Source organism: Nelumbo nucifera, chromosome 3, assembly GCF_055504915.1.
Source record: "Nelumbo nucifera cultivar China Antique chromosome 3, China Antique-T2T, whole genome shotgun sequence".
NCBI classification, from domain to species: domain Eukaryota; kingdom Viridiplantae; phylum Streptophyta; class Magnoliopsida; order Proteales; family Nelumbonaceae; genus Nelumbo; species Nelumbo nucifera.
In genome coordinates, this window is record NC_142651.1 from 111,252,487 (window position 1) to 111,276,931 (window position 24,445).

The 24,445-nt window shown below is 41.3% G+C and overlaps 1 protein-coding gene across 4 annotated transcripts in view; it reads left to right on the forward strand.

The window, feature by feature from the left end:
* Positions 1-260: 260 nt before the first annotated feature.
* LOC104607225 (mitogen-activated protein kinase homolog MMK1-like) overlaps positions 261-24,445 on the forward strand; it is a 96,635-nt gene continuing 72,450 nt past the window's right edge. Inside the window, exons 1-3 of one of the 4 annotated variants that reach the window (XM_088900055.1) lie at positions 261-589; positions 694-823; positions 19,584-19,721. In XM_088900055.1, coding sequence (XP_088756181.1) covers positions 363-589; positions 694-823; positions 19,584-19,721 — 495 coding nt within the window. In that variant the 5' untranslated portion in view covers positions 261-362. Of the gene's footprint in view, positions 590-693; positions 824-19,583; positions 19,734-24,445 lie in introns of all 4 variants that reach the window. The other 3 variants (XM_088900056.1, XM_088900054.1, XM_088900057.1) reach the window with 3 other exon arrangements.

A 24,445-nucleotide genomic window follows, 5' to 3' on the forward strand; every position in this document is an offset into this window, starting at 1 on the left:
TTGCTTAGAAAATAAAAGAATATAGGTAAAAGACACTTGGATAAATGTTTTCAAGAAAAAACTTATCCAAATAATTGACTTATCGAAAAGCGAGGCCTTGGAAAAAAAAAAAAAAGAGAATATGGAGGGAACTAACAACTAACAATCAGTTCGTAACTTCTTAAACAGGCTGTATTAGGAGAAAGGAGCTAAACTGTAAGTATACAGAAACAAAGGGGGTTTTGTCTAATTTATCCTAAAACTTAAAGCATCAGAGAAGTGAGCAGCAATTCTATATTCCGGAAAATTGGAAGAGCCGAAGAGGTGCTTCTTCGAGAGGGAGAGCACTTCTCAATTCCACTTTCTAGGGCTTTGACGGAACAATGGACGCAGCTCAATCCTCTGACACCGTGATGGCGGAGGCGGCTCCGCCCCCTGAGCCGCCTCCAGCTGCCGGAGTTCCCCAACCTGGATTTGATGGTATTCCGATGACTTTGAGTCACGGTGGACGGTTCATACAATACAACATATTCGGCAACATATTCGAGATCACCTCAAAGTACAAGCCTCCAATAATGCCCATCGGCAAGGGAGCATATGGCATCGTATGGTATCGCGTCTCCTCTCCCAATTCCTCTTCATGACCTCTTCAGATTCTCTTAACATAAAAATAGAATGACTACTTTGTCATTATCCATGTATACTTCCTTTCAGCTCGGCCTTGAATTCAGAGACAAACGAGCAAGTTGCAATTAAGAAGATTGCGAATGCATTTGATAATAGAATTGATGGTAAGAGGACTCTACGCGAGATAAAGCTCCTCCGCCACATGGATCATGAAAACGTTAGTGAGTGATTACTACTATTTGTTCTTTTTTTCCTTCTTGCTATCACATTGTTCAAGATTTTGAATTTTGATTTGATTGAGACAAAACTAACTATATTTATAGAGAAATTTCCTTGCTATGTAATTATGAATCCCTAATATTTGAAATCTACTATAGGTGTTTTGCTAATCTGTGGTTGTTCTCTCATTTCTCCTTTTTTTTTTTTTTCCTTTCAAGGGTTATCCTTCATTTATCTTAATCAAATATTACATTAAACATAACGCATTTAAAGGATAGGATATGAATACAGAGAAATGTAAGCCTTCTATTTCAAACGCCACCTAAGTTTTCGTAACAGTCTTTATCTTTGCACTTCATTTTGTAACAATAATTGACTAAATTTCTTTCTCTAATGTTTCTTAAATACTCTTTATACTCCTTAAATTTAGATACAATCTTCTGCTCCTCTTGTTCTACTACTATCAATGTGCTTGTTAGGACTGCAAATGGAAAGGATAGAATGGGCTATAAAGTAGATCCGAGTTTGGTTTGTTTATATCTGATTCAAATTGAATCTTTTCTGTCAGATTTATTTTGGATTCAAATATTGTATATTACAAACAAAATATGATGAAAATAAATTTTGTGAAACTTTAACCAATAAACACAACATTCAAACTGATGAGGACGGATTTGGCCCTCCAATAACCTCATGACACATGGCATCCCGAAACAGCTGGATGACACTCAGATGCCACCTAAGCGATGATTTGGAGTCCTAGATCGTAGTTCATCTTCGCCCCGACCTAGCTACCTGCCTTTATCGCTGACCTGGCGACCTCGACCACAACTTAGGTCGGCTTGCAGCACCTCGTCCAGGGCCAACCTGTAGCACCTCGTCACCGGCCGAAGTGACCTTGACACATGGCGCGACCTCTCTCGAGGGCTTGCCGACCTAACTGAGGACTAGGCGGTGACCTGCGAGATGTGCTCGCCGACAAATTCGGCATGCATACCCCGGCACTCCCAGGTTTCTCTGAAATTGGCCCGTGTACCGAATGTTCTGGAGGATGGTCAACGTGCACAACGGTTACCTCCGAGGATTTCGGACTGGTAAGGCATGACCTCTCGGAAATCTCAGATGCGGTGCATGAAGCCTACGCCAAACAATGCCTATATAAAGGCACCAACCCCAATGACACAGGGTACGTGCGATATATTTGCTCACTAGCTTACTAGCATACAAACTTTTAGCTCACACAACCCAGTACTGACTTAAGCATCGGTGCGACCTTGCCAGGTTAGCCACCCCGGGTTCTCTAATCCTCTGTCTTGCAGCTTGGTCCAACTCGCTACACGACTAAGGTCCAGGTCATCTTCCAGCAAGGAGCTTCCAGATCACGCATCATCAATTGGCGCCGTCTGTGGGAAACGCTACAAGAAGTTAAGTTCTCACCTTCTAAAAAGCTAAGTCCTCATCTTCCAGAAAGCTAAGATCTCGCCTTCTAAAAATTTAAGTTTTCACTCTCTAATTTTCATTTTTTTTGAACTAAAAAGCATTTTTGAGCAGCACCAACATCCATAACGAATATCAATTACTGGGAGGCAAGAACATTTGTGATGAACCTTGAGAACTCCCCTGTGACAATCAGACAAATTCAGGCCGAACCTAGCATTCCTAGTGCCCCAAATAAATATACCGCTACCGCATGTGAACGCCCCTCTCCTCGCGGTAGAGCTATCAGCAGTTCCCACTGGGATTGAAGCGTGGAAATTCTATGAGATGTGAAGCATGAGTTTCCAGATCTGAGCATGGGAGAAGACCGATGTAGATAGCAGCAAAATGATCTCAACTCATCCTCAATAGCAATAAGCCAGGACAAGGCCTCATCAGCCCCGTTTCGCGAGGTCGCCTCCACAAGTCAAGCTCTTTGTGGCTCCCACAGGAGCCGGCGGCCAACGGATTGCATGGACGCCCTTGCAGGTCAAGCCTTCCAAGGTTCCCGTGCGAGCTGGCGACCTAAAGTCAGTAGTGCTACCCCCGCAGGTCGAGCTCTTAGTGGCTTCTTATAGGAGTGGATGACCGGCGTCACTATGAGGCTGATGTAGTGCAACCGTGGCCCCAAACTGCCGACTCTCGCCGAAAACAACTTTATGTATCAACAGCCCTCACAAGGGGGGGTAGAACATGTACGTTGTGGTCTCGCAAGCACTCACCTAGGAAGATAATCCCATGGGGTGACGTAGAAGCAACCATATGAGAAGTTACTACAGAATGACCACCCGCTTAGGCGGAGAGGTCAGGCCGCATGTCGGCTAAATAATATTATCGGGAGTGGACTATGAGTCGCTACCAGAGCCCAAGGGCCACAACGCCAAACAAATAGTGACCTTGGCGCTAAATATGAACAAGACTCAGTCGCCTCTTCGGCATGGGCAACTTATGACCCAATCGCCTCTTCGGCATGGGCAACATAAGACCCAGTCGCCTCTTCGGCATGGGCGGAATAAAAAAGCAGTTCGCATTCAGCCCCATCGGTGTGCAGACAGGTCGGGTACATACCGTTCCGCCTCAGCCTCATCGGTGTTTAGAAGAAAGAAAAAGAAAGACAGAAAAAGAAGCGAAGGAAGGAAGACTAATTTAGCACAAGAAAGAGAAACAAAGGAAAGACTAGACCATGAAGACGCAAACTTGGCCGATCTCTTCACAGTAGACCTCCACCTCGGTTTCAAGCTCCGCATCGAATTTGCTAGCTACTTTTTTGAAAACCAGCTTGAGGGACACTGCGTCGAAGTCTACCTAGGTGGAGCAACCTGATAAAGCAGTCACACAAAACTCCTTGAGGACGACATGATGAGCTTTGCTCTTGAGGTACTTAGTCAGATTGCAAAACCCCTTGATGGTCGCATCCCTAATAAGGTAGATGTCCTTGGGGTATCTGTTCCACCTCTCCTTGAGCGGATGAATTTGCTCTTGTGCCCCAATACTACGAGGTCCTGCGTAAGGTTGCAAACACTTGGACTCTTCTGACCTGAGGAGCAAATTGGATTGACGCCAACGACTACGAGCTCATCAAACAGTCATTCCGGGCCAAAGGAACAATCTACTCCCTTCGCCGAGTTGCCTTAAGCTCGGGAGTGGGGGGCAATTGATGAGGGCGGATTTGGCCCTCCAACAACCTCATGACACATGGCATCCCGAAACAGCTGGATGACACCCAGATGCCACCTAAGCATTGATTTGGAGTCCTAGATCGTAGTTCGTCTTCGCCCCGACCTGGCTACCTGCCTTTATCGCTGACCTGGCGACCTCGACCACAACTTAGGTCGGCTTGCAGCACCTCGTCCAGGGCCAACCTATAGCACCTCGTCACCGACTGAAGTGACCTTGACGCATGGCGCGACCTCTCTCGAGGGCTTGCCGACCTAATTGAGGACCAGGCGGTGACCTGCGAGATGTGCTCGCCGACAAATTCAGCATGCATACTCGACACTCCTAGGTTTCTCTGAAGTTGGCCCGTGTACTGAATGCTTCGGAGGATGGTCAACATGCACAGCGGTTACCTCTGAGGATTTCGGACCGATAAGGCACGACCTCTCGGAAATCTCAGATGCGGTGCGTGAAGCCTACGCCAAACAATGCCTATATAAAGGCACCAACCCCAATGACACAGGGTATGCGCGATTATTTGCTCACTAGCTTACTAGCATACAAACTTTTAGCTCGCTCAACCTAGTATTGACTTAAGCATCGGAGCGACCTTGTCGGGTTAGCTACCCCAGGTTCTCTAATCCTCTGTCTTGCAGCTTGGTCCATCTCGCTACATGACTAAGGTCCAGGTCATCTTCCAGCTAGGAGCTTCTAGATCGCGCATCATCACAAACCATCTTTACTAATAGATAGAATATAAATTTTAAGTATACATAAGCATATACATTTAAATCGAATCAAAACAGATAGGGGTGGATTTGTGTTGGATCCAATTATAAACATATTGAATTCGGATCACCCTTAACGGGATCAAATTCAAATTTGAATTCAGATAAATGGACACCATTTGCAGCTCTAGTGCTTGTGTCACCCTTTCTTATCATAATAAACACTTATGGTATCTTCATATTTGAATGTCTTGTCCTTCACCAAATAAAATGAACCTCTCCTTGGTCAATTCCTAGATCTTCAACACCCTCTACAATCCTACTGTTCCCCACATTCTCATCTCTCTATTTCCACAATAATTAATTAATGATTTACACTAATTTCACAAAACCTTAGGATGTCTATGTCAGTGGTTTTAAGGCTTGTGTCTCACCAAGTCCCAGGAGTAGCCCCTTTGAAAAGGTGCAAGCTTGGTACACCTTAGTTAAATTTTGCAAATTTTAAAGCATGTTGGCTTAGCCCATTGAGCAAGCCCAAACAAGTCCATGTTCGGATTCTAACTTTCAAGTCCTACTTCTAATTCCCATGTTTATTCAAACATCAAACAAAAATTCGAAACTAGGACAAACTATAACTCCCTAATTCTACTAAACCGATGTTTTTAAAATTGTGCGATTCACGATTTAAATCATAAGATTCATATTGAATCAGCCCCAAAACAATTCAAATCACATGTACTAATTGGTCTTTAATTAGTCGTGTGATTTATGTTCTAATTGTAAATCATGATTTGGAACCGATTTAAACGATTGGAACTGAAAACATAATTTAAGACAAAAGACCATTTGATTCTCCACTTTTTAAAAGCTGCACATTTACATCAAGGGGCAGTATTGCCATTTTGTTTTTATAACTTAAATAGCCTCTTTAGTCAATTGAAAGAGGCTTACTATCGATGGAAATTCTTGGGCGGGAGACTGGAAGAGACGGAACCTTCATCCATTGAAGCTCCAACCCTTCTCTCCTTGTTTGCATGATAGGTAACAGTTTTTCTTTTATTTTTTCCCTGATTTCTGTTATCTTTTCTGATTTCTCTTCTTCTTCTTATTCTTCTGACACAAAACAGGGGCTCCATCCCATTTCTTCTTCCTTTGACCAAAACAGGGGTTCTGCCCCACTTCTTCTTCTTTAAAACAGGGGTTGCACCCCATTTCTTTCATTCTTTTGCTTTTTTGCATGAAAGGTAAGGGATTTTTTTTCCTTTTCCTTTTTTTTTTAATTTTTGTTATTTTTTAGTTGTAGATGAAAGGGGTAAGGTCCAACCCTTCTTCTTTTGATGCAAAACATTTCTTTCATTTTGTTTTTGCATGATTTTTTTTTGCAATGAAAACACGGGCTCCACCCTGTTGCATTTTCCTTTTTTAGCATATTTTTTTTTTATCTTTTTCTTTTGCATGCAAACATAGGCCTTGCCCTATTTCATTTTCCCCTTTTATTATGCAAAAAAGGGGCTTCAACTTCTTATATGGTTCCTCTTTTTTTGATGCAAAACAAGGGCTCATCCCCATTTTTTTCCATCTTATTTTTGCCCCACATTATGTTTTCATTATTCCATAAGATAACTAGGATCTTTGTGGACCATTTCCAATCCTCTTATAGAAGCCCTTTGGGAGAAAGGTTGAACATAGAAGGGATAGAGTGGCCTTTATTAGAAGAAGAGGCAGCAAGGTGGGTAGAAAGGGGTTTTGAGGAAGAAGAAATAAAAAGGGCAATCTTTTCTATGGACAGATCTAAAGCATTGGGTTTGGATGGTTTTACAATGGCTTTCTATCAGGATTATTGGGAAGTGGTGAAAGATGAATTATTTGAAGTCTCTAGAGAATTCTTGAATCTCGAATACACATATTGTTGGCCATGGAGTTAATGCAACTTTTCTGGCTTTAATTCCAAAAAAAAACTTGACGCTAGCCAACCTAAGGATTTTCGACCCATTACTTTGGTGACCAATATCTACAAAATAATTGCTAAGGTCTTGTCTTTGAGTATTAAAGTGGTACTACCCTCCCTCATAAGTAAGTTTCAAGGAGCTTTTATTCAAGGGAGACAAATAATTGACCAAATGCTAATAGCCAATGAATGTGTACTATGTAAAGGAAATGAAGAGATCCGAAAAGGAAGGTTTTGTTTGCAAGTTGGACATAGAAAAGGCATATGACTTGGTGGAATGGAAATTCTTATTAGAGGTGATGCAATACTATGGGTTTGGGGGGGGATGATGCAATTGGGTGTTTGGTTGTATTTGGTCTTGTCACTTTTCTATCCTTGTTAATGGAGTGGTGAAAGACTTCTTCTCAGCTTGTAGAGAACCAAGGCAAGGGGATCCTCTTGCACCCTTCCTTTTTACATTAGTGGCTGATGTGTTTAGTAGACTCTTCTTTAAGGTTAATAGGGAAGATGAGGTTAGGGAGGGCTGGACAGTGAGCAGAAACAATGTTCCAATTACTCACCTCCAATTTGTAGACGATATCATAATATTTTGTGAAGGGGGCGATATTAGGAGGGTGAGGAGATTAAAAGAACTGATCAAGAAGTTTGAAGGGATCTCAAATCTGAAAATCAACTTCGATAAGAGTTGCATAGAAGGGGTTAAGATGGAGGACAATGACTTAAACTTGGTAGTGGGCTGCTTAGAGTGTCCTATCACCCCTTGGTTGTTAACATATTTAGGTCTTCCTTTAGGAGCCAACCTTAAGGAAAGTAGATTCTAGAACCCAATTGTAAAAAGATGTGAAAAGAGATTGGGGACTTGGAAGAAGAACTGTATTTCGTTGGATGGTAGGATCGCACTAATAAGATCAAGTTTGGCTAACCTACCAATCTACTTTTTTTTTTGATCAATAACATCAATTTCGTTAAATTAAGAGAATAGAGGGAAAGGAATACAGAGGGAGATAAAATAACTTAGCTCCCCAAAAAACAGAAAACTCAGGGAAAGCAAAGAAAATTAAAAACTAGCCCAGAAAACAACCTCCCTAGTCACTCCTTGCTTGGCCAACCCATCCGCAAATGAGTTGGCACTCTTCTTCACCCAGTTGTACTGAATCTCTATGTCCCTACCCAGCCATAAGAACTGTTTTTTCTCATTGTTAAAGTTCCACAAACCACTATCCTCTGTCTTCAACCAATTAACCACCACCTTCGAGTCACCTTCCAGAATCAAATGGCTAATATTTAGATCTTTTGCTCTTCGGATTCCTTCAAGCGCTGCAAGGATCTCAGCCCTAAGAGAGTCACCTTCTCCAATAGGGCCAGAGAATAAAGCAGTAACAATCCCTTCCTCATTCCTGAAGACTCCTCCGATCCCAGAGGGCTCTGGATTCCTTACACTGCTGCCATCAAAATTCAGCTTTATAAAGCCCGAGGGGGGAGGGGACCAGAACGGACAAAGAGTCCTCTTGCATCTTGCAGTGGAAGCAATCTCTTTCCAGTTTCTTAGCAAGTCATCCATAGGACAATCTGAAAACGACTCCAAAGATTTTAGCCAGTGGACCGCTCTTATAAGGATTCGGTCTAACAAGTCTTCCAGAGTTTTTTCCTTGTCAGAAAATATGCGTGAGTTTCTTTCTTCCCACAAAGACCAGCAAATCGCTGCCCTAATACACCTCCACATAGTCTTCCCTCGCTTCTTAGGCCAACTGAAAAGAGATGGGGAAAACAAACCTTGGACAGTCTTCGGAGGATACCAAGAACACCCAAAACGGGAGAAAACCCACTCCCAAACAGATTTAGCAACCTTACAAGAGACCATGAGGTGGTAGCCAAATTCCCCATCAACTTTACAAAGAGCACATCTATTAGGAAGTAAACAATAGTTGGGTCTCTTTCTTTGGAGTAAGTCTAAAGTGTTGATTCTTTCCAGGAAAATTTCCCAACAAAAAAACCCCACCCGAGGAGGAATAGGTCTGCTCCAAATTTCCTTAACTGGAAAGGACAACCCCAGGGGGGTAGGATGCTGAGTTAAAGTTTCAAAGAAAGAAGCACAAGAAAAGGTACCAGAGCTAGAAAGGGTCCAAAATCTGGTGTCTTCCTTAGCAGGGTTTAGGAAGACACCCTCAAGGGAGGCTAGCAGAGCTACCAGGCTATCCAAGTCCGTATCCCTAATTGCCCTACGCAGGCCAAGGTTCCAACCAAAGCCCGAAGTGGAAGCTGAAGGGACTAAGAAAGAAGAAATGGGTTCATTTTTCTAGTCTGGAAGAGCATACAAGGAAGGAAACTTGTCTTTCAGAGGAGAATCCTCGACCCAAAGATGTTCCCAGAAATTTATTTGGTTACCAGAGTTTAGACCATACCTGATCCAAGGGGAGAAAACTGGAAGCAGATTGTGGATGGATTTCCAAGGAGAAGCTGCTGAAGCCCTTGCCAAGATTCCAGGATCCCAGCCATTGTCTTCCAACCCATGAATGCTAGCCACAATCTTAGTCCACAATTTATCCCTTTCCAAAGAGAACCTCCACAACCACTTCCCAAGAAGAGCCATGTTCCTTTTCTTGAAATTACCAATCCCTAGACCTCCTATTGTTTTACACCTAGAGACCACCTCCCAACTCACCCTATGATCTCTCTTCTCCTCTCCAGGCTCCCAGAGAAAGTTCCTTATTAATTTTTCCAAAAGGTTTGAAACCTTTGAGGGGATCTTAAACACTGACAGAAAGTAAACAGGAAGGTTAGCTAGGGTAGATTTAATGAGAGAGACTCTTCCACCTAAAGAAAGATAACTCCTCTTCCAAGCCGCTAGCCTCTTCTCAAACCTCTCCACTACCAGAGCCCAAAAGCTGACACTCGTAGGATTATCTCCTAAAGGGAGGCCCAAGTAAGTCAGGGGCCAATCCGTAATAGCACAACCTAGCTCCTCTACAGATTCCCTTAGGTCTCTTTCGTTCACATTCACTCCCGCCACACAACTCTTGTCGAAGTTTACCTTGAGGTTAGAAATCTGCTCAAAAAGTTGTATTGTCAACTTTAGATTCCGGATCCAACTGAGGTTCCCTCCTTCATAGAAAAGGATAGTATCATCTGCAAACTGAAGAAGAGTTAAGGGAACCTCCTCCCTTCCTACTCTCCACCCTCTTATCAGATTCCTCGAGTTTGCTCTATGGATCAATCGCCCAAACACATCAACAATAAGGGTGAAAAGAAAAGGGGAAAGAGGATCTCCTTGTCTTAGGCCTCTCAACGCCGGAAAGAAGTCCACCACAGTCCCATTCACCAGGATAGAATAATAGCAAGTCCTAACATAGCCCCAGATCCCCTTGCACCACTTGTCACCAAAACCAAAACTCCTCAACACCTCCATCAAGAATGACCAATCAACCAAGTCGAAAGCCTTCTCCAGATCCAATTTGCAGACCACTCCCTTCTTCTTTGACTTTCTAAAGCTCTCCAAGCTCTCATTTGCAATGAGGATCTGATTGGTGATCTGTCTTCCCTCCACAAAAGCACTTTGGTTGGGTGCAATAATAGAGGGGAGCGCCTTCTTTATCCTGAGAGACAACACCTTAGCAATGATTTTGTACAAGCTAGTCACCAGACTAATAGGTCTAAAATCTTTTGGTTGGGAGGCATCTTTCTTCTTTGGGACTAAGGCAATGAAAGTTGAGTTCAATCCCGGGTTTATCACACCCCTCCTGTGGAACTCCTCAAAGACCGAAGCAAGATCATTCTCCAAGATATCCCAACAATCCTGGTAAAAGGCCATTGTGAACCCATCTGGACCCGAAGCTTTTGTCCTATCCATAGAGAAAACTGCTTCCTTTACCTCCTCCATATCGAATCTTTTTTCTAGTCACTCTCTCTTCTCTGCACTAAGAGTCAGCCAGTCCAAACCCTCCAACCACAATCTCTCATTCATAGGCCTTCTAAAAATAGATTTGAAGTGATTTACTAGGGCCTTTGCAATTTCAGCCGGGTGAGACAAGACTGCTCCATCAACTTCCAAGTTAGAGATGTAATTCTTCTTTCTCCTTCCATTTGCCACTGAACGGAAAAACGTTGTGTTTCTGTCTCCCTCCCTTAGCCACTTACACCTAGATTTTTGCCTCCAACTGATTTCCTCCTTTTGTGTTTAGGATTCCACCAAGGGAAGTAAAGAAATTAGAAAAGATTATGAGGGATTTTCTTTGGGAACCAGTAGAGTCTAAAAAATACCACCTAGTTAAGTAGGAGATTGTGTGTAAAAGTAAAAAAGAAGGTGGTTTAGGAATTGGGAATGCAAGAAAGAAGAATATGACTCTATTAGGGAAGTGGTTATGGAGATGGCCTTTAGAGAGGGAAAGCTTGTGACATGAGGTGGTGGACAGTATTCATGGGAGGTTGGAGAGTGGTTGAGATGCTGGTGTATCACATCGGGCTACTTTGGCAGCACCTTAGAAAGCAATCCGTAGCATCCTTCCTCATTTTCTCAGGTTTATTAGGTATCATGTTTGTTCAAGTAATTTAGTTCACTTCTGGGAAGACATTTGGTTGCGGGACTGGCCTCTAAAGGATTTGTTTCCTTCTTTGTATTCCATTTCCATCTCCTTGTATAAAAACAAGAGTATCTCAAACTTTTTAACACCTCCTATTTTGCCTTTGGGTTCTAATTGGGATTTTGGGTTTCAAAGGGGACTGAGGGATGAAGAAGTCACCTGTTTGTCAGAGCTGTTGTTTTTTTTTGAAAGAGTTTGCTTAGAGCCTCCTAAACTGAACAGAAGGGTTTGGTGCCCAAGTTCTAAAGGTCTCTTTTACTGTGCCTCTTTTTTTAATGCTCTTTGCTAGTCCCCTATCCCTTTTTCCTTTACTGCTAAGGAAGTTTGGTGTCAATTGGTTTGGGAAGTGGCTTATGGAAAGTTAACACTCTGGATTACCTGTAAAGGAAGAGGCCTTTGCTGTGTATTTCCTCGAATTGGTGCACTCTATGTAAATCTGATGGTGAATCTTGTTACCACTTACTAATCTCCTGTTCCTTTGCTGTAGATATTTGGAAGTGGTTTTTCTCTTTGTTTGGGTGTAGGTGGAACATGCCAATGGAGATTAAGATGCTGTTTGATCCATCTACCTTTGTGTGGCCAAAGAGAAGGGGGAGAATAATATGTAGATAGAGCAGCAATGATTTGGACCTTATGGGATAAAAGGAATGCTAGGATTTTCCAAGAGAAGCAGAGAAGCAAACAGAAATTATGGACTGTGTATTGACTAGAGTTATACATTGGCTACCAACGTTGGATCTGTTTAAACAGTTCTCCTTTGATGATATTTGGAAGAACTTGTTATCAGTGGCTTCTAGTTCACTACAGAAGGCTAAAACAAGGTTGATATGGGTACCTCCCAGTGAAGGGTTTTTGAAATTAAATTTTGATGGAAGTAGTCAAGGCAATTCAGGTCCTTCTGGAATTGGAGGGGCCATAAGAGATAGGGAAGGGAATCTGGTAGCACTTTTTTCAGGGCTGGTGGGGAATGGAGACTATAAGGGCTGAACTGTTTGCATTCCTACAAGGTGTTCAGATTGCAAAGGAGATGGATTTGGGAAACCTGGTGAGTGAAGGGGACTCCAAGGTGGTAGTGGACTGGCTAAAAGACCCAAATTCAGTGGTATGGTGGATGTGGATGTGGATGTGGTTAGTTTCAGTGAGGATTTCTTTGTTAGCTTCAGTCTGTAAATCTTTATTTATGCTGGTTTAGTGGATGTGGATGTGGTTAGGCTTATAATTTGGCTAGATTTATAATTTATTATACTTGTCCACATAGCATCTCTTTGGTTGTTTAACTGTTTATGTCAATGGAATGTGATTATGAGTTATGCCCAATTATGCAATGGTATTAGTTACCAAAAAAATTATTAGATTTCAGAATTTAATTTCTTTAATTGCACCGTTTCACTATTGCATTCTTGTATTGATGATTTAATGTGTGTATTTTGTTGAATTATCATGTTCTTGGACGTGTGTGAGACTCAAATTATTGAAACTTGAAACTTGAAAAGACTCAAATTTTCATGTTCTTGTATTGATGATTTAACTAATTATTGAAACTTGAAAGATGAAACATTAGGAATTAGAATATTAGATAACCTTTTAGTTCTTTTTTGTTGAGCCTTGGGGATGAAGAGTGAAGACATGAACATGATGCTGTGTAAAGCTCATATTTATATAATTATACTAGCGGGGACCCGTGCAATGCACAGGAAAATCTGAAGGATTGAATAATTTTATTTACTATTAATTAATTGATAAATTAATAATCAAAATTTGTTGTCGATTAACTAAAATTATTCAAAGTTATTGTTAATATTTTAATAATTGCATTTTTATTTAATTCTGATTTAGAGAAAATAATTATTGTTAATTTAATACGAATAAATATGTTTTAATAAACTTTATTTTATTAATCATTTGTAGTAATTTTAATAATTGTTATTATTTTCATTAATTTTAAATGAAATTTTGTTTGACCTTAAAAAATAAAAATAATTACAAAAGCTAACATTTTAATTAGTTTCACTAATAATTAATAATTATATAGGAATGACAATAAGCCGGGTTCGGGGCGGGGCATCCCCTCCCTGTCCCCTCCCCGTAGTTAGACCTATTCCAACCCATTCTAAGTCGGGCTTGAACACAATTTTAGGCTTGTGGGCTCGGGCTTTCTAAAAAATATCTGGCTTGAGCTTGAGTCTAACTTGACAATATATATTAAATAATAAAAAACATATTTTATTTAATAAAAAATATATATACAATATTGTTTCTTTGTTCCTCTTCTCTTTTTTCAAGTAATAGTGAGATCTTTTATTATTTTTGAGTTTTGAGGGTTTTTAATATAAATAAAACACTTGTTTTGTTGAATAAAAAATGAAAAAAAATTATATTTTCAAATTTCTGGCTGGGCTCGGGCTCGGGCCCGGGCTCTGGGCTTTATATGAGGGCCGGTCTCGGGCTCAAGACCTAGGCCCAATGGTCGGGCTGGGCTCGAGCTCGGGCCTGAATACATATTGTTAATACATAGACAAAGCATCCTGAACCCGACCCAGCCCTACCCGGCTCGTGAACAGGTCTACATGTAGTTAAAGAGATTTCAATTTCTATAAAATGTTGTTAATTAACATGAATATAACAATATTTACCGAAAATACTTTAAAAAGTCATGATGAGTTAACTAATAACAATATTTATTAAAATTTGGTAATTTATTAACCGTATTAATAACAATATTTAATTTTTGATAATTTTTTTTGAGAAAATTTAACCAGAATTCATTAAATAAATAAAGAGGGGGTACATGAGAAGATGTACAAAGCAGGGGAAGAACCCTTACAAATTATAAAGGAGGAAGCTTGTTGCTATAATTTTTTGATAATTTACTAACCTTTTGGTAATAACAGTATTTAATACTCATTGAATATGGGTTGGATTAAATACTAGCCATATTTAACTATTTATTAATTAATATAAATATTTTAAATGAGAGAGAGTAGATATAGATCGGGGGGAGAGAGTTTAGGAATTGATTGGGGAGTGGGGTAACATGATATGTTCCTAATGGCTTAGAGGAGATATCTTGGGAGAGAGATTCTAGGAATATTTTTAGGTAGTTGGGTTGGGAATAGAGAGGGAGAGTCTGGTGACTTTGGCTTATTGGGGGTGGTGGGAAGGGGAAGGGAGAGAATTAAGGAGAATGCAGGAAGGGGGGTTTTGGAGCAAGGAGAAGCATGGTGATAGATAGATATCAAATAGCAATACAATTAAGGATATAGTTTTTTATTGCTTAAATTTGAAGTTGAACTTGATCATATCCATGGCATCTATTGAATTATGATTTATGAAAGTGGTGTAATTGTCAAACTCACTACCTGTCAAGACTGCTGGAACAGACCAACAGAAGGCAATTAATCAGTTTTACAAGAGGAGGCCATGTCAGCACAACTAACCAGCCACTTGTAACAATTGCCATCCACTTGTAACAACTACCTTGTAACAACTGTAACAATCAAGATTGTAAAACTATAAGTAGTAGAGCAGAAAAGGGAATAGGACATTGATTCTTTCGGCATTAAACTCTCTCTCCCTCTCTCTCTCTCTCTCCTTCTCTCTCTCTTTCTCTCTCTTCTTCCAAGAATTCAGGAGGTTGGCCCCTTGAAGAGCCCTGAGTTAGGCAGGTTCCTAACAATTTGGTATCAGAGCCAGCATGACCAACACAAGAAACACGTCAGTAGACACCCGAGTGGATCAGATGGAGGTAGAGATCCATCGAATGTCTTCAGATCTCAAAGAAATAAAGGAAGGCTTCACTGCTCTCCTCCTTCGACTGGAGCAGGGGGCAACGAACATTGATAGAGGAAGCCAAGAAGAGTGCAGCAATGAAAACAGCCGCACAACAGGGGCAGCAACAAGAATAGCCAAAATCGACTTCCCCATCTTCTCAAGCGGCGACCCAACTCCCTGGATTCTCAGAGCCGAAAGGTATTTCGATTACCATGAAACACCGGGGCAAGATAGGGTAGCTCTGGCTTCTGCGCATCTTGAACGGGAGGCTATCCTCTGGTTTCAATGGTACCGAAGGGGGCACCCTCGTCAAACCTGGGCAGACTTCACGGATGCCATGACTGTCCGTTTTGGATCATCTGGGTTCGAAGATCTTGATGAAAGTTTGGCAAAGCTGCGACAGGTGGGATCAGTAAAAGAATACCAGATGGAGTTCGAAAGGCTGGCCATGAGAGTCCAAGGGTGGACGGAGAAGGCGTTGGTGGGAAGCTTCGTCGGCGGCCTAAAAGAAGAACTACGACTGGAAGTGAAAGCGATGCAGCCCACTTCGGTCATCAATGCAGCAACACTAGCCAGATTGTATGAGGACAAGTTCAGTCAAGCAAGAAAGGTGCAGCGACCATGGGGTCCCGGAGCAAGAAGGGAGCAAGAAAGGACGACAACACCAGACAAGGAGGAAGGAGTACTGGGCCCAGGCCCACTGGTTCCTTTCAAACGGCTGACCTGGGCAGAGATGCAAGCCCACAGAGACAAAGGTCTCTGTTACAACTGCAAAGAGAAATTTGGGTCGGGCCATCGCTGCAAGAAACAACAAGCGTTTCTCCTCCAAACAGATGCCAAAGAGGAAGACGACATCACCGGTTGCGGAGAATCTAAACCAAGGTGGGAAATACAATCCAATGGCACGCCTGAAATATCCTTACAAGCCCTTACGGGACTTGCGTCCCCTCAGACAATGAGAGTTGCAGGGCTGATCCTAGGACGCCAAGTGTCAATCCTCATAGACAGTGGCAACTCCCTTAACTTCATAACTCAAGTCTTGGTGGATAAAATGTTCACAAAATGGCTTTCAGGACACATGATGGCCACTATGAGTTCCGGGTCATGCCATTTGGGCTGATCAATGCTCCAACCACATTTCAAGCATTGATGAATGACATATTCCGGCCATATTTACGTAAGTTCATCCTTGTTTTCTTTGATGACATATTGGTCTACAGCCCCAATTGGGAGGAACATCTGAACCATCATCAGGTCACCCTTGCAACACTTGAGGCCCACCAGCTGTTCGCTAAAGAGTCCAAGTGCTCCTTTGGACAAAACCAAGTTCACTACTTGGGACATGTTGTAGAAAAGGGGACTGTAGCGGCTGACCTAGATAAAATCTTCAGTATACTGGGCTGGTCGCAACCCAAATGTGTGAAAGAATTGAGGGCCTTCTTGGGACTGTCCGGATACTACCGCTGCTTCATCAAAAACTACGGCCTAATAGCTACCCCATTGACCCAATTGCTGAAACAAGACGCTTTTAACTGGTCAAACCAGGCCCAACAAGCTTTTGAGCAATTGAAACAGGCAGTTGCGAGCCCTCCAACATTAGCACTGCCCGATTTCACAAAAGATTTCATCATTGAGTGTGATGCCTCCGGTCAAGGTGTTGGGGTTGTTCTCATGCAAGAGGGGCGACCACTAGCCTTTTTCAGCAAGGCCTTAACATCACAAAAGTGGGCCAAATCAGTTTATGAGCGAGAATTAATAGCAATAGTCTTAGCAGTCCAACGTTGGCCATCCTACTTGATCGGTAGACGGTTCACAATTTGGACCGACCATCAAAGTCTGAAGTTCTTATTGGATCAATCGGTTCTATCCCCGGAACAGCAACGCTGGATATCCAAGCTACTGGGGTACGACTATAGAATTGAATACAAAGTAGGGGCTGCTAACCGAGCGGTGGACGCCCTCTCATGGCACCCACAGTCATTTCAGTTACTAGTATCTTCCCCAACTTCTCCACTCCTGGATCTACTGCGAAAAGAAGCCCAATCCCATAAGGAGTTACAGCAGTTGAAGGCCCAAGTATTGGCAAATCCCTCACTGCACCCCGGGCACACAATTAAGAATGATCTACTCTTCTTCAAAGGACGCCTGGAAATCCCGACAGCCTCTGCTCATCTCAGGAAGCTCCTGGAATTATTCCATGCCTCACCCACGGGTGGCCACTCCGGCATCCTACTAACACAAAAGCGCATCGCCACACAATTTCATTGGAAAGGCATGCGTACATCTATCCAGAACTTCATAGCCGGGTGTGCAGTATGCCAACAAAACAAGTCATTCACTACAACACCAGCAGGCCTCTTGCAACCACTCCCAATACCAACCCAAGTCTGGGATGATATATCAATGGATTTCATCACGGGATTGCCCGTTTCTGCCAGCAAAATAGTTATCCTTGTGGTAGTAGATAGACTGACAAAATATAGTCATTTCCTACCTCTATCACACCCATTTACAACAGCCACAGTTGCTGAATTATTCCTCCTGGAAATTGTGCGCCTACATGGGCTCCCCAGCTCAATTGTATCAGACAGGGACCCTATCTTTATGAGCCGTTTCTTGGCTGAGCTTTTCCGCCTACACGGGGTTAAACTATTCAAGTCAACTAGCTACCACCCCCAATCTGATGGACAGACAGAGGCGATTAACAAGAGTCTCGAAACATATCTGAGATGCTTCGCAGGAGATCGACCAAGACAATGGGGGAAGTGGATCCACTGGGCCGAATGGTGGTACAACACCACTTTCCATAGCGCTGCGGGGATGACACCCTTCAGAGCTTTATATGGTCGGGACCCTCCCCCTCTACTTCCTTATGAAAAAGGAACCACCACAGTAGCGTTGAAGAACAGCTAACACAACGGGATGAGGTGCTAAGGGAACTGAGACATCATCTCTTACAGGCACAGCAATGGATGAAGCACACCTATGATAAACACCACAAGAATGTCCAATACGAAGTAGGCGATTGGGTGTTTCTCAAATTACAACCCTTCAGGCAGATTTCAGTTGCAAGCCGACAGTGGAACAAACTCAGCCCGCGCTATTTTGGCCCATTTAAAATCCTGGAGAGAATAGGATCAGTGGCCTACAAACTGGACCTTCCGGCAACATCCAAACTGCACCCTGTATTCCATATCTCCTTACTGAAGAAGGGGCCGAAGTCAGGAGTCATTACAAGTGCGACCCTTCCCATATTTTCAGAAGAAGTACAAGTGCAGACTGAGCCAGCCCACATCATTGATTTCAGATGGGTGCGCCGGGGAGGCAGAGTCCTACCAGAGGCATTAGTTGTTTGGTCTAACCTTCCGGAAGAGGATGCAACCTGGGAATCCTACTTAGATCTGCAATCAAAATTTCCTACATTAGACCTTGAGGGCAAGGTCGCTCTAAAGGAAGGGGGGATTGTCAAGACTGCTGGAACAGACCAACAGAAGGCAGTTAATCAGTTTTACTAGAGGAGGCCACATCAGCACAACTAACCAGCCACTTGTAACAACTGCCATCCACTTGTAACAACTGCCTTGTAACAACTGTAACAATCAAGATTGTAAAATTATAAGTAGTAGAGCAGAAAAGGGAATAGGACATTGATTCTTTCAGCATTAAACCTTCTCTCTCTCTCTCTTTCTCTTTCCTCTCTCTTCTTCCAAGAATTCAGGAGGTTGGCCCCTCGAAGAGCCCTGAGTTAGGCAGGTTCCTAACACTACCAGTCTACTGGTACAGTAGTACTGCCTATTTATGTATTTCTATAGGCTAAAAATTATTACAAAGTCATTCTTTTTCCTAATTTTTGAGGGCTTTTAGTATTTTTATAGTTTTTTTTGACAATTTTTAGAATAAATCTTACAATTTATGATGCAATTTGATTCAAACCTCTACGATTTATGGTAAGACTATGATTTTCAGAACATTGCACTAAACAGAAGAATCCCAGAGTTACTAAAACTGGTAAGTCGTCTTTTACAATAAATAGTAATGGCAAAAATTACTATAAATGCTAATCAACTTGTTGAGTAGGACTTTGATGGCAAAAATTACTATAAATGCTAATCAACTTGTTGAGTAGGACTTTGACCATGCCTTGCAGAACACAAAATCCAGCCAACTTAAAGTTTTTAGCTGGGGCACTTTCACATGTTGGATTTTGCTAAAATTCTACAGTATTGGAGTTCTGCAAGTGTACTTTAATGCCTCCAAATTTCAGCCAAATGAAACTACATTTGACTGGTCAAACACTCACTTCTTTTCCAGTTGACGATGCATTCTGCAAGTATTTACTTGACCCTTTTCTTCAATTTCTTTCATTGGGACTTGCTTAAAATCTTCTTATAAGAACTTGCATCAGTGTCTTATAACACTCCTTACTGGTGTAGTCTTTCTCTTTGGTTTAGAATGAAGTATTTCTCATTGCAATAGCTAATTCTGGTTATCTCTATTTCCCACTTTTATATTATTGAAGTGAAATTTAGTGGTTACAATGTATTCACACAACTCAATATGATAATCTAGTTGGGACTGATGGCTCTTGTATCTGTCATACAGGTTGTGGCGATCCGAGATATAATACCACCACCCCAACGGGAGGCATTTAATGATGTTTATATTGCATATGAGCTGATGGACACTGACCTTCATCAAATAATTCGTTCCAATCAAGCATTATCTGAGGAGCACTGTCAGGTTATATTTCTGGTGATATACCACTTAATATGTTTGATTAAAATTCATTGTCACATTAAATTATGTACCCATGGAGACAGAAATATGGTTTGCATATCTCAAAGAACCATTCAACCTAAAAACTTAAGCTGTTAAGTGAAGTCCTTGAATAGGTTTTATTCTCTAACATGCCCCCTCACACGAAATCCCATTGGGCTTGAAGCGTGGACAGCACAGGCCCACCCATACATCGTGCTGAAACTTAATTAATTATAATGGGGTACGAGAATCGAATACTAGACCACTTGGTCAAAGTGGCTCTGATACCATCTCAAAGAACGAGTCAACCTAAAAGCTTAAGCTGTTAAGTGAAGTTCTTGAATAGGTTTTATTCTCTAACAGCATATATATGTTCTACCTTAATTCATCGCTGAATGGGGCATTGGTGACTGATGCACTTAGGTACAGTGTTTCCAAATGTGTTCTGTTAAAGGAAGGGATTGTTAACAGGAACAAAACAATCTGTGCACTAATGACGGTATATATTAGCTACCACAAAAAGCCATGCAAGAAAGAAAGCAAAAAGCAAAAAAAAAAAAAAAGAAAAAAGAGATATACCTCTATTACATCTGACCAATAACCAAGCTATGCCTGACCCAACTTTGGAATATTTAAACTCATTATGAGAATTTTGAGGTTCAAGTCTTTGTTATAGGCTTATAGCTTACAGGTTTTAGCGGAGAATAAGTACCCAGTTTTAGTTTGTGAATCTCCTTAGAAAGCTTCTCACATATCTCCATTGGTGACATTATTAGAAAATGGAAGGAGGTTTGTGACATTTTAGTGGAGAATAAGTACCCAGTTTTAGTTTGTGAATCTCCTTAGAAAGCTTCTCACATATCTCCACTGATGACATTATTAGAAAATGGAAGGAGGTGGCGGATTCAAATGTCAATAAACAGCCTATTATCCTACCTGGTCTCCTCCTGAAAGTGGATTTATCAAGCTTAACTTTGACGGAAGCAGTTTGGGACCCGGGCATGTCAGGAATTGGAGATGTATTCAGGGATGAGGATGGTTAAGTGCTTGCAATATTTTCAGGCCCAGCAGGTGAGGATGATTCACTACAAGTGGAAGTAATGGTGGTTACGGAAGGGGTGCAAAGGGCTAGAATCATGAATGTTAGAAAGCTAATTATCGAAGGGGATTCCAAACTGGTAGTGGCTTGGCTACTTGATGAGGAAAGTAGGACGTGGAAATACAACAATGAGAAGAAAAAATTCAAATGGATCACAAAGGACGTGGAAATACAACAATGAGAAGTTCAGTTTTAGTTTATTTGGTGTGGGTGCTTTCCAATCCATTCTCACACTTCCTCTATGTACTTTCCAATCCATTCTCACACTTCAGTCTAGTTCCTTAGAATGTCATTCATAGAGATCTTCCTGAAGAGTTCCATAGTTTTAACCCAATGTGCATGTTTGATTTTTATAGCTTCATTCACTTCCTCCTTTGATTCTATGATTTCTTTCTTCCTAGATAGTCCATGCCACAACTGCTCTTACAGCCGTCCACAGGCATTTTCTCCTTTTTTCTGTTTCCTTAGGAAGTTAGAGCTGAAGAGATTCACTACATCCTGTTAGGGGGCCCATCTGCAACCAATGAGAGAGCAAAGTATATCCAAATACAAGAGACAAAGGAGCATAAGATTAAGTAAATAAGGTAGGGTTTCACCACAAGACTTACAAAGGAGACACACATGAGGAGAGAGGCACTTATTTGGCCCTCATTTCTGTAGCATGTCACATGTGTTTACCTTCACAAGAAACATTTCCCAACAAAAGGCTTGTACTTTAGGAGGGATTGGTTCATCCCCAAAGTTTTAGAATGAGTAAGCAGACTAAAGAAAGAAGCATAGGAAAATAAGCCACCAGAGGCTGGGAACCAGATTCTACTGTCAGCAACATTTTGTTCCAAGTCGAGCTTGTACACTACAGAGTTGAAATCAATAGAAGTAGGGAATCACATTCATCGTCTTCAGAGTTCAGATCCCTTCTAAATCCAAAGTCCCAAGGTAGGCCCAATTCTTGATTTAAAGCCACCTTTCTTTTATTAATAAAATACTTTTCTAATTTTACTGATAAAAAAAAGATAGGCCCAATTCTGATTTCTGAATGCACACCAAACCTGGCAATAGGTTCAGCCTTAAGGTTTGACAAGGAGTAGAGTTTAGGGAATTGGACATTAAGGGGCAAATCCCCTACCCATAGGTCTTCCTAGAATAACACTTTAATTCCACACCCAACATCAAGATGAATAAAGTTAAGGAAGGATGGAAATACCTCAATGATTGCTTTCCAAGGGGAGTTTGGAGCTGCATGGGAGACTATTCTTGCATCTCAACTGTTGTGTGCTTCACCATGAATGCTTTTAATGACCATGTGCCACAACCTATCTTCATGATGGAATCTCAGCCATTTACCTAGCAGAGCCATATTTTTCTTCAATAGGTTTCCGATACCTAGGCCACCTTGCTCCTTGGGTTTGCAAACTTGTTCCCATTTCACTAAATGGTCTCTCTTTTAATCTCTTGGCTCCTACAAGAAATCCCTCATTATCTTTTCTAGCTATTTAGCTATTTATGCCACGACCCTAAAAATTGAGAGGAAATAAGTTGGCAGATTAGTTAAAGTGGACTTTATCAAGGTTATTCTTCCCCCCAATGAGATATAGCTTCTTTTCCACATTGCTAACTTTTAGTAATTCTCTCTAGAACTAGATACTCTAGAGGCCAAGGGCATACATACCTACAGCATACCTAGAGGCCAATTCTTGACTGCATAGCCTAGTAACCCTGACAAGGACTGAATGTCACCCTCTTCCAAATTTATTCCAACTACACAACTTTTTCCCTAATTGACTTTAATCTTTGAGATCTTATAGAAATTGTCCGTTAAAGCTTTCGGATTCTTCAAACTAAGTTCTAGGGCTGTTCATGGGTCGGGTTGGATCGGTTTACTAGTTTTTTTTCAACCAACCCGACCTGGTCGGGTTACCTAAAGATTAAACCGAAATCGACCCTCTATTAAACCAAACCAACCTGGTCGGTTTGGGTCGGTTTTGGTTTAAATATATACATTTCCGAAATATATATTTCAGCTTTATGTATATATAATATTTCAGAATATATTTTCTGGAAATATATTTAAAACTGAAATATACATTTCAGAAATATATATTTAAAACTGAAATATACATATTATATATAATATTTCAGCGAGAATATATTTATTGGAAATACATTTAAAACTGAAATATATATTTCGAAATATACATATTATATATAATATTTCAGTATGAATATATTTATAGATAACTCGGTTCGGTTCGGTTCAGTTTCGGTTTTCATGTGTGAAAACCGAAACCGAACCGAATTATCAGTTTACCCATCTTTCCAACCTGAAACCGACCGGTGGTGAAGAAAAACTGGCCAAATCGGATTGGGCCAGGACGGGTTGGTCGGTTTGAATTTATTTGTGAACAGCCTACTAAGTTCATCACAATCCTTTCAGAAAATGATAATGTCATTTGCAAACTGCAAGTGGGTCACCACCACCTCTGACCTACCCATCTTCCAACCTCTAAACTGATTTTCTTGATCAGATTTGATGATTTTGCTTACTTAGGACCTCAACAACAATGGTGAACAAGAAGAGGGATAGGAGGTTACCTTGTCTTAGTCCTCTTTTTGCTAGGAAGAAATCCTTTGCTGCTTCATTTAAAAGGATTGAGAAATGTGTGAGATAATACAACCTTTGATCCACAATCTCCATCTTTCACCTAAACCAATCTTTTCCATGAGACTCACAAGGAGGGGTCAGTCCACCATGTCATAAGCTTTCTCCAGATCCAATTGCAAATCAGACCTTTCCCTCCTTGTTTTTTCTTTGCTGCTACACACTCATTTGCCATTGGGATTTGATCCACTAGTTGTCTCCCTTCCACAAAGGCTCCTTGATTCTAAGAGATAGCCAAGGGAAAAATAGTTTTTAATTGACCAGCTAGGAATTTAGCAATGATCTTGTACATACTACCCTCAAGGCTTATTGGTTTATAGTCCTTTGGGGTTTTGGCCTCTTTCTTCTAAGGCACTAGAACAAGTAAGGTTGAATTTGCTCCTGGTGAGATCTCCCCTTTTTGATGGAACTCAACAAAGATTAATACTTTGGACAGTTTTTTTTGTTAGGGAATGGTAACTTTCATTAGTTAAAAACCAGAAGTACAACTGTCACCTACTAAGTGAAACTGTGAAAGGTGACCCCTGAACAAAAAGCAACTTACAACACTGCCCAAACGGTAACTTTCATTAATACTTTGGACTATTTGCAGAAGAAAAAATCTTTTTTGTGCCTGTCCCCTTCTTGGTGTATTTCATTACTAATTTCCTATACCTTTTTTGCAGCTATTTGGGTTTGGATGTAGATGGAACCAACCTGTGGATATAAGCCGACTCTTTGATCCATCGGCTTTTGTGTGGCCCAACAAAAGAGGAAGAATATGTGGAAATGTATTAGAGCTTTGACAATTTGGGAAGAAAGGAATGCAAGGATTTTCCAAGAAAAGGAACAGAATCTTTATATTATCAAGGAGTGCATCTTAACAAGGGCAATTCATTGGCTGAAAACTCTGGGTTCTTTCCAATTGTTCACTTTGGACGATCTTTGGAGGAGCTGATTACCAGTGGC